Source organism: Dendrobates tinctorius, unplaced genomic scaffold (genome assembly GCF_039654945.1).
Source record: "Dendrobates tinctorius isolate UK_male_01 unplaced genomic scaffold, ASM3965494v1 ptg000070l, whole genome shotgun sequence".
NCBI classification, from domain to species: domain Eukaryota; kingdom Metazoa; phylum Chordata; class Amphibia; order Anura; family Dendrobatidae; genus Dendrobates; species Dendrobates tinctorius.
In genome coordinates this window covers 68678194-68693248 of record NW_027361738.1, presented here as the reverse complement: position 1 = coordinate 68693248, position 15055 = coordinate 68678194, and the positions used below count along the sequence as shown (strand labels likewise).

General features: G+C 41.8%; 1 protein-coding gene across 1 annotated transcript in view; it reads right to left on the bottom strand.

Moving 5' to 3' along the window:
- The window catches only part of DNAJC1 (DnaJ heat shock protein family (Hsp40) member C1), a 92960-nt gene that overhangs the window by 38102 nt on the left and 39803 nt on the right, over window positions 1-15055 (bottom strand). The window contains exons 4-6 of the mRNA XM_073581821.1: window positions 8847-9012; window positions 5903-6000; window positions 464-557 (exon numbers count right to left, since the gene is read on the bottom strand). Of these exons, the coding sequence (XP_073437922.1) occupies window positions 464-557; window positions 5903-6000; window positions 8847-9012 (358 nt within the window). The remainder of the gene's footprint in view (window positions 1-463; window positions 558-5902; window positions 6001-8846; window positions 9013-15055) is intronic.

The following is a 15055-nucleotide window of genomic DNA, read 5'->3' as shown; positions in this document are numbered from 1 at the left end:
GAGTTATCTTCCATCTGTATGGGGACGTTGCCGAGTGGCCTCCGTCAGCTCGATAGTCTTCATATCAGGATCAGTGACGCTGGTGTTGCCTCCACTAACAGATCGCATCAGGAATAGCACGGCTGTTGTCTATATCTGGACAACCCGTCATTACCGGTTGTGAGCGCTATTATAGCACGGTGTCATCTGTGTTCCCATATGAAGGATATAACTATGAGAATGACAGCTGTCAAAGTGCCCCGACCATAATGCATGTAATTCACAACACAACTGGTGCTTTATAAGATGGAAAAATGGATCTAGGAAACATCACACGTGAAATTACAACATCGAAGAACGCAACATGGTAACGTGGACGAACGCCCACCCGAAAACATATTGTTTAACCTTCGCATTACAGAGGTTGGAAAGGCAGGCATTAGTGGGCGAGCGCGCAGGGGCTCTGCACTGACGGGACGCTTACCTGGAAGAGCTGAGGCAGTGATCTGACCGTGAGATAAAACCACAGTCCTAGCTTGAATGGAAGCAAATCCCGCCACTGAGGTTTTTCAAAAGATCTTGAAAATGAAAAAAAAACAAAAAACTAAGGATCTGCAGCAATAGATAAACAACAGGGGATTAAAAACACTGACTTCAAGTGTAAGTTTGGGAAACCGCAAACTGCATCCCAGGCTACAAGAATTTGCTCGCAACCCGGACCCCTGACCCAATCACTCCACTGTGTGCGCGCAGAATCCGGGCAGTGGCACTGAGCATGTGTGACCACCAGCCCTGGATACGAGGAGTTTATTTAAGGAAATCACAAGAACATCAGGGTGTGGAACAATAGTTATTTAATGGCTATACATAAGGGGGCGGCAGGCGACAGAGGGACCGAAAGGGGCAGGTGACCGGGGGGCATTGTGGCAGATGAGCCCCATCAATCTTTACAGCACATGCATCATTATGGCTGTGACTATGTGGTATTATACTACACATGTATAATATGTTATGGATTCCATCATTCCTGTCTGGTATCCTTATCATGTAGACTTCCATTATTTCCTTTGATGCTTAAACACTGGACAGAATAACAAACTGAATCTACAAAAGAAAAAAAACAACCCCCCCAAAAAAACACCTAATAGAGCAGTAACCAGCTGCTCCACTCACGGACCTGGTTGGGGCATCCAGCACACGCTTACAAGGATGCTCTAACCAAAAGTCTCAACAAGTCATTATAGAAAGGCCTTAAAATCAAAACAGAAATAACTAGTTTGGAAAGCTGCACAAACAAGACAATGTCTTAAAACAACATTAATGTCATCAGCAGTTCAGTGAAGCATTACAGGCTGATGTCACCAGAATAGAGAACAGGCAGGACGGCCTCTGATCTCCTCTTCCCATTGATACAGTTCCTGCCCCTGCTGGGCCAACTATTCAAAAATGCTTTAATTCCCTTGAAAAGTCAATAGGAAAAAATGGTTTTATCTTTCAGGACATCGAATGCCATTACCCATCGAGCTCTACATCCGCCAAACACGGTTCTACAATCACCAACTTTACAGGGTGAGGCTGGGAACACAGTATAAAGGTATCCAGCAGATCTTTCATCATAAACGCTCATCAGCGTTCACCACAAAATTTCCAGAAACCCACGAAGCTCCGCTGTGGGTCAATCATTCTCATGCTTATTCCAGTTTTAGTGGGCAGCATTAGGTAGAACCTGTCTCTAGACATAAATATGGGATTTGTTTTCACCTGCTGATGCCCTGAATTGGCATTTTTTTTCTTGTTCCTGCACCTCTGGGCTCCAGAGGTTTGGCCCAGTATGTAAATCTAGTATTGTCACATACAGGTGCAAAAAAAAAAAAAAATCTAGCCTTGTTATATACAGGCGCAAAAAGGAATTTTAACAAATGATCACTATATTGAAGAACTGCTTGGCGAGGTACAACAACTATACCCATGCAGAATACCGACCGCCCTCGCTACTTACCACAGCACTGGATCTACTGGATTGAGGTTTCCTTATGAAAACAGTAGATCACGATGGCCACGTTATTTACTTACATGGCGGTAATCCACGTACCCACATCTGTGTTGATGAGGACAATGGCATTCAGAGTGTGCACAGCTACAAGTAGAAACATCTCTCGTGTCTGCACATGCGGAAAAAGTTTATAGCACCAGCGCAGATGAGAACACATTTTGATTTTTATGACCGACCATTTTGTTTCCCCATTTTTATTTATTGCCACATTTCAGGAATGTGTGCTCAGATCCAGCCAAATGGATTGGTCGTCGTTTCATACTACAGATGGACAATGACCCAAAACATAAAGCCAAAGCAACCCAGGAGTTTATTAAAGCAAAGAAGTGGAATATTCTTGAATGGCCAAGTCAGTCACCTGATCTCAACCCAATTGAGCATGCATTTCACTTATTAAAGACTAAACTTCAGACAGAAAGGCCCACAAACAAACAGCAACTGAAAACCACCGCAGTGAAGGCCTGGCAGAGCATCAAAAAGGAGGAAACACAGCGTCTGGTGGTTAATTCTGATATGCAAAAAGTCTTGAAACAAAGATATCCAACAAGTTATGGTACACAGCTCCTTTACAAACGTTAGCGTTCCCTGCTCTTACCATATTATCAGGTCAACAGTACACAAAGTACAAAAAACATTGGCACGATAGACTTGTTCACCCTTCAAAGTCACGCACAATTTTGATTTTTATGACCGACCATTTTGTTTCCCCATTTTTATTTATTGCCACATTTCAGGAATTCATGACGTTCTTTATTTCTTCAGCAACATTCATATGAGGGTTTGTTTGTTCGAGATGAGTTGCACTTGTCAGCGGCATCATTTTTATGCATATATAACTTATCAAACTTTTATGAACTCTTTACAGAGAAAAAAAAATAAATTAAAACAGCAATTTTCTCATTTTTGTCAGTTAAAATCTTAGTTTGTTCGCAGTGCAGTGTAATTATGGCAGCGCCAAGTTTATACGGTTTTATCATATTCTGAGAGCCAAAGTTTCATAATCTTTCAGCAGTGAAGCTGTATGATGGCTTCTTTACTTGCAGGACAAACTGTACTATTCATTGGTGCCATTTTGCGCTACATACGACTTTTTATTACAAACTTTCGGAGAAAAAAAAACAAACCAACAATTCTATATTGTCTGTTTTTTCTAAACACCGTTCGGTGTAACTTATTTTTATTCTGCAGGTGCACACGATCACTACAAAGCTACTTGGTTTGTTACTTTGGAAAAATAGTTTTTTCCCCCACTCATCTAATTCTGATAACCAGGACGTTCTCATTTTTCCGTAGACGGAGCGGTTATGAAAGCTTGTTATTTTGTAGGACAGGCAGTTGATATCCAATTTTTTTGGTCTTCATATTATAAAAAGCCAACTGTTTTCATTTTTCCGTATACAGAGCAGTATGAGGGATTATTGTTTAGATAATGATCAGTAGTGTTAATTACTACGAAATTAGGATACATACAACTTTTTGATCGCAATTTCATTTTTTGGAAGAGATAAGTCCGCAATTAAGGCTTATGTTGTATAGTCTAACCGGTCAGTGTTAGACTTAATAGGCCAAACCGTTAGCCGGGTCTAATAGGCATAGGGTTGTAGGAGACATGGATGCCGTTGTTAGTCCTCTTGTTGTCATCGCAAACCATCAACACCCCGTGATCGGCCTTTAGGGGGTGATGATGGACTGACAGAGGGAGCCATCTTCCGCTGTCAAGCTCCTCACATACAACCATCACTACTGACATTCTAGATAACCTCTTTTATACAGTTATGTCAATGACAGACATTTATGGCATATCAATAGTCCAGCAGAGACTCCAGACAGACCCCAATCATAAAATAAACGTATCCATCAGTGATGAGCAAACGTGCTTGGGTAAGGCATTAGCCGACTATGCTTGTGTGCTCAGTGTCTTCAGTGTGCTTGAAAAATATATTCGAGTCCCTGCGGCTGCATGTCTCGTGGCTGCGCGACGGCTAAAACATATACAGAGATTACCAACAGGCGATCTCTACATGTGTTACGGCTGTCAAACAGCGGTGAGGACTCAAACGTACAGTTAGGTCCATATATATTTGGACAGACAACATTTTTCTAATTTTGGTTCTAGACATTACCACAATGAATTTTAAACAAAACAATTCAGATGCAGTTGAAGTTCAGACTTTCAGCTTTCATTTGAGGGTATCCACATTAAAATTGGATGAAGGGTTTAGGAGTTTCAGCTTCTTAACATGGGCCACCCTGTTTTTAAAGGGACCAAAAGTAATTGGACAATTGACTCCAAGGCTATTTCATGGACAGGTGTGGGCAATCCCTTTGTTATGTCATTCTCAATTAAGCAGATAAAAGGCCTGGAGTTGATTTGAGGTGTGGCGCTTGCATTTGGAAGGTTTTGCTGTGAAGGAAACATGCGGTCAAAGGAGCTCTCCCTGCAGGTGAAACAAGCCATCCTTAAGCTGCAAAAGCAGAATAAACCCATCCGAGAAATTGCTACAACATTAGGAGTGGCAAAATCTACAGTTTGGTACATCCTGAGAAAGAAAGCAAGCACTGGTGAACTCATCAATGCAAAAAGACCTGGGCGCCCACGGAAGACAACAGTGGTGGATGATCGCAGAATAGTCTCCATGGTGAAGAGAAACCCCTTCACAACAGCCAACCAAGTGACCAACACTCTCCAGGAGGTAGGCATATCAATATCCAAATCTACCATAAAGAGAAGACTGCATGAAAGCAAATACAGAGGGTTCACTGCACGGTGCAAGCCACTCATAAGCATCAAGAATCAAAAGGCTAGACTGGACTTTGCTAAAAACATCTAAAAAAGCCAGCACAGTTCTGGAAGAACATTCTTTGGACAGATGAAACAAAGATCAACCTCTACCAGAATGATGGAAAAAGAAAAGTATGGCAAAGGCGTGGTACAGCTCATGATCCAAAGCATACCACATCATCTGTAAAACACGGTGGAGGCAGTGTGATGGCTTGGGCATGCATGGCTGCCAGTGGCACTGGGTCACTAGTGTTTATTGATGATGTGACACAGGACAGAAGCAGCCGAATGAATTCTGAGGTATTCGGAGCCATACTGTGTGCTCAGATCCAGCCAAATGCAGCCAAACTGATTGGTCGTCGTTTCATACTACAGATGGACAATGACCCAAAACATAAAGCCAAAGCCACCCAGGAGTTTATTAAAGCAAAGAAGTGGAATATTCTTGAATGGCCAAGTCAGTCACCTGATCTCAACCCAATTGAGCATGCATTTCACTTATTAAAGACTAAACTTCAGACAGAAAGGCCCACAAACAAACAGCAACTGAAAACCACCGCAGTGAAGGCCTGGCAGAGCATCAAAAAGGAGGAAACACAGCGTCTGGTGATGTCCATGACTTCAAGACTTCAGGCAGTCATTGCCAACAAAGGTTTCTCAACCAAGTACTAGAAATGAACATTTTATTAACAATTATTTAATCTGTCCAATTACTTTTGGTCCCTTTAAAAACAGGGGGGCACATGTTAAGGAGCTGACACTCCTAAACCCTTCATCCAATTCTAATGTGGATACCCTCAAATGAAAGCTGAAAGTCTGAACTTCAACTGCATCTGAATTGTTTTGTTTAAAATTCATTGTGGTAATGTCTAGAACCAAAATTAGAAAAATGTTGTCTCTCTGTCCAAACATATATGGACCTAACTGTATTATTAGGGCACGCCGGAGACACTTCGCACCTGAGCATGCTCAGATAAGACCTTACCCGAGCACTTTCGCTCATCACTAGTATCCATAAGAATTCACCAGAGAGCTGCTGGGTTTTACGTCATGAAAAAAAGTCTTTGCACAGAAAGAACAAATCTTACCGGTCATTCTTTTCTAGGAGATTCGTTTTTACTTCTTCTAAAGACTTTCCTCCAGCTCTCTTTTTCTTTTCTCTTTTCTTTTTGCTGAGCAGTTCATCCTAAAAACAAGCAGTTCTTCAATATAGTGATCATTTGTTAAAAGTAGGGAATCTGTCACCCCCTCGGACGTACCTAAGCTATACCGGCATAAAGGTTCAAGAACTTGCCATTAGGATTTTCCACCCTTCTGGGCATTGGAGTGTGTGTTCTGCGCAGGCGCCTTCTAGAACCTGTATGCCCATATTAATAGCTTAGGTACATCCAGGGGGGGGTAACAGATTCCTTTTAAAAGGTGAATAGTGGAATATCGGAAGCCCAACAGCAGGTACAGACGCACTCGTGTACAGCAGCAGACCTCCAATTTAACATCCAGTCATTCAGAAAAATATTTAGTCTGATATAAAGATTCAAGAACCTCAAAAAACTACGACCAGAAAGCTGAGTGGAGACGGATAGAGATAACAGGGGCATATTAAACAAAATGGGGAAAAAATATGAAAAACGCATTAAAAGGGTTGTCTTATTTTGTAGATCTTGGCTTCCTAGACTTCCTGGGGGTGGTGCACTCCTGAAGGATGACCATTTAGGCCAATGATGCATCCATGATGCTGGTCCTAACTCTGCCATCTTCAATGTTGGAAGCAGAGGCGGCTTTACACTTTGACACATCAACGAAGCACTGAAGCAGGGCGGATGCAGGCAGATTTAGAACAGCGCTTAAAAGCTGAATAGCAAAGAGCTTGTAAACACTGAGCTCCTCACCAAGGTTACCGGCCACCATTGATAAACTGCAGAGGTGGTCGGTAACCTAGGCAACGAGCAGTAACCAACACAATGAATAATCCTGCTGTTCTAGAACAAGTAAATTGCAAATTTTCTTGCTTTTAAGTGCACTTTGCAATTTTACTTATTTTAGATGATACAATGCCCTTCACGTATATTGCTTTAACTAATTATAAGCAAAGCTCGTTGAAGGGTCAATTTTGACTTTTAGCATTGCTACTTCCAATAGGAGGTGGCACTAGAGTTCTTGTCCTCTCTGAAGAGGCAATTTGCATATTTAATTTCCCAGAAGAGCATTGCATTGCCTACAGGTCTCTTTACACAGTCATGTTACTTTCCAGAAGGATAATGCCACCTCTTAGACCCCAACTATAAAGGTACTGTCACACTTAGCGATGTACCAGCGATCCGGACCAGCGATATGAAGCGGTCAGGATCGCTGGTACATCGCTAAGTGGTCGCTAGTGAGCTGCCACACAGGCAGATCTCACTAGCGACATCGCTGGGGAAGGGGGTCGCTACTTACCTGTCAGACATGGCGATCCTGCGTCCTCCCGTCCGGCTCCACGCGTCGCTCGTCGTCACAGCAGGAAGCTGACGACGAGAAACAGTCCTGAGCGTTCTCGCGCGATCAGCGATAACCAGCGGGGGAGCGGGTCGGAGGTATCAGACACAGCGATATCGCTAGCAATATCGCTATAACGTCACTAGTTATAGCGATATTGCTAGCGATATCTCTTAGTGTGACATGCCCTTAACTCATAGATCAGGGTAAGTCCAACCTGTAGCAACTCCTTCTCCTCCGATCAGCAGAATAGAGGATGTCTGTCTCCTGTCACCTTCTCAACTCACCCAGCCGCAAGACTGAGATCAAGAGTTGAAGAATGGAGCACTAGTTAAGAGTGCGCCTCGCTGCTATAGTCTATGGCGCTGATGAAAACAGCCGAGCATTGCCCTCTGATCATTGACAGGGCCGCAGACTTTAAATGGAGTGGCAGGGTGAATACTGAACCCATGCTCTGTCGACTGTGGGTGAATTGTGGGAACCTGGTCCCCATTTTGTCAATCGGTGGGGGTCCCTGGGGTTGGGCACACCGCAAAACAGTTAAAGTGGATTGTCTCATCTTTTTAAATTGGTAAAGATTGTAAAAACAAGCAACTTGACAATTTAATTTTATTAAAACTTCCTTCCTTTTTCAAGAACAGAGGGATTTTTAATTCAAGTTTTCAGCTGGCTGCCAAGGTTACCGGCCAGCCCAGAGGTGGCTTATTTCCTAGGCAAGGGGCATGCACTCGTAAAGCTGTTTGCAATATAGCTTGTGAGCGCTGCTCTGGAGCTGGCTGAATTGCTGGTCCATGCGTTCCTTTGATGTTGTAGAGGCAGAGGTCTCTTCTAGCAGTATCAGAGAGCGCATAGTCCGGGCAGGCGGCTCGGCCATGCCGGTTACTTAAACTGTCAATCATCAGGAGGGCACCACTCCCCGGCAAGAAGTAAGCAGAGTGCTTTCAAGAAGATTAAAAGGGAGGCAAAACCTTTAAGTAAAAAGAATTCACCTACAACAGTCATTACCTAACCAGTGGATAAGTGATCAATTGTTTGGCCTAATAAGTCATCGGCGTACCCCTCTAAATTTTCGTTACCGAAAACACCTTTCATATTAAGAGTAAACATCTGATTTTGACAAGCAAAGACTTTTCTGGCCCGATTTTCATTAGTAGCCTGAATTTATAAGGTTGATGTCATTACAGACACAAGTATCCATAGGTCCCTGTACACTCAGCACTGACCGGCGTAGCCAGGTGGCATAGCCAATTCTTTTCGCTTCAGGATAACATCTAACAGCAAATTCACGTAATGCATGCTTCTGCCATTTTGCTAAATTAAAAAAAAATATTCTATATATATTTAAAAATTCTACAAAAAATAAAATGTAAGTTGAGAAAAGTCCAGGAATAATACATAACACAAACGATCGAAATCTAGCCGTGTGCCAAGAAACCCCAGTACAAAAGGCACATCACAAAACATTTTCCAGTGATAGATCCCCCCTAATGTAATAAAATGGAGAGACCGCTAGAAATAATGATTTCTTTTTAATTCCCATTTTTTATGAATACTCACCAGCTGCTTCTCCAGGTAGATGGACCAAACCACAGCATAATGGCCCACTGTGAAAATAATGAACAGGAGCAATGCTAGCTCGGCATTGCTCATCTTCCTCACCCGCCTGTAATAGAACACAGGCTGTCGCCAATCCGGGAGGCCATTAACAAGGATATCATCGTACCTAGGGCAACAAAACCATTGGCAGCTTTCAGAATACAGCCAGGAAATAAACATCAATAATGCCAGGAGAGAAGAGAGTGTTAATCACATCTAAACAGGAGGAAATGCTATGAAGTCTCGCAGAACATTACAGGGAAATCTGATTTACTCATTTACAGAATTCAATATTCTTCAGGAAAAGCCTCAGTATTAATGCACTATGGCCCTATGTGGACAGCATAGCTGTGCAACCGAGCATGTACGCTGCGCACGTTTCCTACATTTCTGTATTATGTAGGATTGCCGTATAGAGCGCCACAGTCTTCCCAAGAAGGAGGTGCATTTTACTCCAGCCAATCATGGTCGCCACCATTGTTGCCCACATGGATGGCACAAACCTCCAACACCAGCAACACGTGTTTGGAGCACACAGTTGGCATGTCAGCCACGCGGGACAATTAAAGGGAATCTGTTAGTCTGATTTAATCATATTATATATATGTCTAGGTAGCTCTGGCAAAGAAAAGTCCATCCTTGCTTTTTTGTAGCCATTCCATTCCTCTGTTAACAAGAAATTATATGCAAATTAAGGTCTACTATGAGCAGGAGAGGAGCAACAGAGCAAGGGCGGGGAAGTGGCAACAGAGCAAGGGCGGGGAAGTGGCAACAGAGCAAGGGCGGGAGAAGTGGCAACAGAGCAAGGGCGGGAGAAGTGGCAACAGAGCAAGGGCGCGGAAGTGGCAACAGAGCAAGGGCGGGGAAGTGGCAACAGAGCAAGGGCGGGGAAGTGGCAACAGAGCAAGGGCGGGGAAGTGGCAACAGAGCAAGGGCGGGGAAGTGGCAACAGAGCAAGGGCGGGGAAGTGGCAACAGAGCAAGGGCGGGGAAGTGGCAACAGAGCAAGGGCGGGGAAGTGGCAACAGAGCAAGGGCGGGGAAGTGGCAACAGAGCAAGGGCGGGGAAGTGGCAACAGAGCAAGGGCGGGGAAGTGGCAACAGAGCAAGGGCGGGGAAGTGGCAACAGAGCAAGGGCGGGGAAGTGGCAACAGAGCAAGGGCGGGGAAGTGGCAACAGAGCAAGGGCGGGGAAGTGGCAACAGAGCAAGGGCGGGGAAGTGGCAACAGAGCAAGGGCGGGGAAGTGGCAACAGAGAAAGGGCGGGGAAGTGGCAACAGAGAAAGGGCGGGGAAGTGGCAACAGAGAAAGGGCGGGGAAGTGGCAACAGAGCAAGGGCGGGGAAGTGGCAACAGAGCAAGGGAGGGAGAGGAAGGGGCAAGCCGGAAACTTGGCTACTGCTTTGTTGTCCTCATAGCACTTCAGCCTTATCTTCATATTGAAATGCCAATTTCTCAGTAACGGAGGATGACCAGTTTGGCTAGCTAAAATGAAGGATGCACATACGAACTGCTCAGAGAGGGGCTAAAATCAATCTGACAGATAACCTAATGAAGGAAACCTGGCATGTTGAAAATGGTAATTGATCTGTATGCAGAATGTTCTAGAGAAGGAGTAGCTGATCAGACTGATATACCGTATGTCTTTATAAGAAAAGTTACTTAAATCCCAGGTGTCTGCATGCATACAAGCCCACTGGGTGGCACGAATTAGTAATTGACAGTCTTCCGTGTATGACTGTGCATGTAGATAACTGACAGTCAGTGGATAGGACCACTCACAGGACTCCAATACATACAAACACAAGTGATTTCAATGAATAAATTACATATATTGAATAATTTCCCACAAACAATACATAGAGTTCTCCTCAGCTGCTCCTTCTCCATAACATGCTATCCAAAGAATGGATATGACAGGTTCCCTTGAAAAGATCAGTGAAACCTCCAACACCGGGAATTTTACTGGTGCGATTTTATTTTGCTACATTCACTGGTTTGAGGTTTGTTTTTTTTATCTCCTGGACAATCCCTCAAATATGTCGTTTTTTTCTTGCAAATACCCTTTAATTTGCAACTCATTGATGGAATCATTAGAATATTGAGTAACACTGGATCGTTAAAAACAAATGAATGAATGAATGAAAGCATCATACACATGGACTTTACGTTAGTCATCTGGAAGCCTAGGGTTACATTTCAAAGGCTACAATTTTGTCATTCTTTTTGAGGTTCTGACGTGGACACCAATTACTGGAGGTTTCAGCGTACCTCCTCTACAGAAGAGGCGATGGGTTGGAGACCCACCACCTTGTCTTTATACATGATATAGCATAGTTCTTTAAAATGTGGAAATTTTACCCTCAAAATGCTTTCAGACCTTAATAGTCTGGCCAAAAGTGTGAGTGCTGTAATTGTGGAAGGATGGATCACAACTGTCAATGGTTATTACAATCATTATCATCTACAAGGGGAATAAATGGTGCTGAAAGGAAACGCCAAGCTCCTCCGACCGGCTCCAACCGAACCTTGGCTACAGCCGAGCAGAAACGGAAGACTCAAAGCAGATAGACTGAGATATTGAATGTTTTGCAAACAAAATTACCTAAATTAGGTTTTCTATCAATTCTTTAGCATTTTTAAGATCTGTCTTTGCTGTCATTGAACCCTTTGGCGTCACAGACATTTTTTGCCTTTATGAGTGGACGATTTTTTTTTTTTTTATTATTATTATTTCCACAGAGACTTCTCCAAGGTAGACAAATATCTAATTTGGTATATAAGCAGGAGATTTATCGAATGGACAAACCATTTAAAAGGGAATCTGTCAGTGGGATTTTGCTATGTAATCCGACAGCAGAGTGATGTAGGGGTAGAGACCCCAATTCTGTTGATGTAGCACTTAGGCTACTGGGTGCCTCAGTTATGATAGAAAAACAGCTTCTCTGCTACAGATCTAGCAGTGCTCCAAATGCTGAGCTGTGCATAACCCCGCCCACACCGCAGAATAGCAGCTTTATGTCTATGAACAGAAAGCAGCCAATCAGTGGTATGATAATCTGCTGATAAAACACTGATTTTATTAAAACAGCAAAACACAGCCTAGTGATACATCACTGGAATCAGGGATTTTGCCTACATCTTGCTGCTGTCAGATTACATAGCAAAAAACCTGCTGACATTCTTTTTAATAAGGAGCATGACAGCCGTGAGTCGGCCTGTCCAAACAGTTTTAAATAATAGTTTAATGCCACCGATTGGTTGGTGTAAAACCTACTTACGACTATGGCTGGTTTAGCAAAGAATTTCACAGCATTTGTCATAATAGTATGTACACAGAACATTTAGCGGAGTCTTCATTCTTGGTTTATCATGAAAAGGAAAAAAAAAATACTCTGAAAAAAATGTTGCAAATTACATTTTTTTTTTTTTTTTTAACAACCTGTTAACCTTAAATTCAGCAGCAAACATTTGGGATTCTGATCACACTTTGCCAAGAATTAAAATCAGCTTTGAAAGGCCTAATTTGGAGCAACACATTGACCAAAATATTTTAATTAAAAATATTCCGAGTTAGTGGCAAGCCTAATTACAGGAATAGAAATGGGGCCGATATTGTCATGCAGGTCACTAGGGCTCCGTAGTAGGTTTTTCTCAAGTAAATTGACCAATCCTGGAATAATAGCGCAGCTGCTAAACTGCCAGTCTTGACATGTAAATCAATTTAAAACCAACAAATGCAGTTGCTACTTCCATACTTATTATTAAATTGATACCTAGTGTTATTTGGAGAGAGCGAGAGAGGGCGGACAAGCTCGTAGAGAGGAGCAGAGGGGAAAAAAAAAAAAAAAAAAAAGGGATATTTATGTATTTTAATCGTAAAGGTTTTTAGGGCAAAATGAAAAAACAAAAAAAAAAAAGGGAAAGTATATGAAAATGATCGCTGTATGAAGCGAAAACAAAACTCCATTACAAAAATATGATGATACGGGGGTCGGCCGCATTCATCTGGTTTTATAATGCGTTCTAGCTATGTGGGGGTTAATGCGGTATACATTTAATGCATTAGATGCTTAAGAGAGCACTTTACTCAACAATGTCTGCTGCTCCGAGGATTAATCCGTAAGATCAATTCCTCATTGATTTTACTATCAATGAACATCATGACTCGCACAACTGTCTATTTAAAAAAAAAAAAAAAAAAAAGACCACTTCCATTAAAATACACTTTTATAATAGAAAAATATATATATAAAAAAGGAAGGATGACCTCATAACCTGGTAATGTGTAAAATATGGTATATAAACATGATCGTATTCAGTAGCAAAAAAAAAAAAAAGTTACTTTACAACAATAAGATGTTTCAGGGTCGCCACATCTGTTTTTTTTTATAATGTGTTCCAGCTATACATATAATGCATTAGATGGTTAGGAGAACACTTTACTCAACAATGTCTTGCCCTCCGAGCAATCGTTTCCGAGGATTAATCCGTACGATCAATTCTCTATTGATTTTACTATCAATGAACATCATGGCTCGCACAACTGTCCATTTTAAAAGAACACCGCTTCCATTAAAACCCACTTTTGTTACAGAAAATAATAAAATAAAAAATACCTGGCAATGTAATGTGCAAGACAAGACATAGTATCCTGGGTAAAAAAAAAAAAAAAAAAAGATACAAAAGACGATATGATGTAACAAGATGTATAAAGTAGTAACTGCATGTAATATCACAGGAATCGTCTATGCTGTATGGTCACGATTCTTCATTTGATCAAGTAACTTTTCTTTTGTCTTGAGGTAGTCATTGGGGTTTTTTTTGGGCCCCAAATTCTTTAAAATGGAGCATGAGGGTAATGAATTTTGAGCCAAATCAACTATGCTCTTTTTTCATCTTATCTTTTTAGAGCAACAAGTCATGTGATCCTTCGAAATGTCGCACGACTGCTTTAAACCGTGCAAAAATAAAACAACGTTTTGTACTCCACAAAGTTACTGTAGCACAACGGCACAAAAAGTCTGCAGTGTTATGAACAGTCGCAAATGATGAATTAAGTTAAAACATCTAAATGAGGAAAAACCTCTAACAAAGAGGAAAAAAAACAAACAAGTGAAAACTTAAAAAAAAAAAAAAAAAGGCAAAAATTAAATAATGAAAAAGGCACAAACATTAAAGTCAGTATTGGAACTATTTTTAGTACAGAAAAAAAGGGACAAAAATAAAAATGAATCGAGGGCCCAAGTCTACACATGATAGCGCTGAAAAATTTACATCAAGACTGATCGAGAATGCAGCACTTACTTTTTAACTGAAGATAGATATGACCCCCAAAATAATGGATTATAAAATTTGACAATAATTGTAATCACTAAATTCCGCCCAAAAGAACAGAGGATAAAAGGTAGTAAATGATAGAAAGTGATTTAAACAAAAACAAAAAAAATGTTTATACAAGTTTCACAATTGCAAAAGTCTGTGGAAGTAATACTGTTGCTTTTTATGAAACCTAAGTGATCAGCGTTAAAGTTAAGGGGTTGTCCAAGATCTTCATAAAGTTCTTTAACATAAACAAAAACAAAATTGACCACACCTGCCCTATTAAATTCCCAGCAGCTCCAGAGATGACACGTGATGCTGCAGCCAATCATTGTATGTTATCACCGCTGAGGCCAGTGATCGGCTGCAGCAGTAACCTGCACTAGGATGTTGGTTCATCCCTCCAGGAAAGTAACAGTAAACCCAGACCTGCGGAGGACAAAGGGGAACAGAAATTGATTTAAAGGGCGAGTTATGGAAGGATGTTTATTTTGTTGATGTTATATGTATAGTCATAGAATGGTAGAGTTGGAAGGGACCTCCTGGGCCATCTGGTCCAACCCCCTGCTCAAAGCAGGATTCGCTAAATCCTCCCAGACAGATGTCTGTCCAGCCTCTGTTTGAAGACTTCCATTGCAGGAGAACTCACCACTTCTCGTGGCAGCTTGTTCCACTCATTGGTCACTCTAACTGTCAAGAAGTTTTTCCTGATATCTAATCTGTGTCTCCTCCCATTCAGTTTCATCCCATTGCTTCTAGTCTTTCCTTGTGCAAATGAGAATAAAGTTGATCCTTCTACAATGTGACAGCTCTTGAGATATTTGTAGACAGCTATTAAGTCTCCTCTCAGTC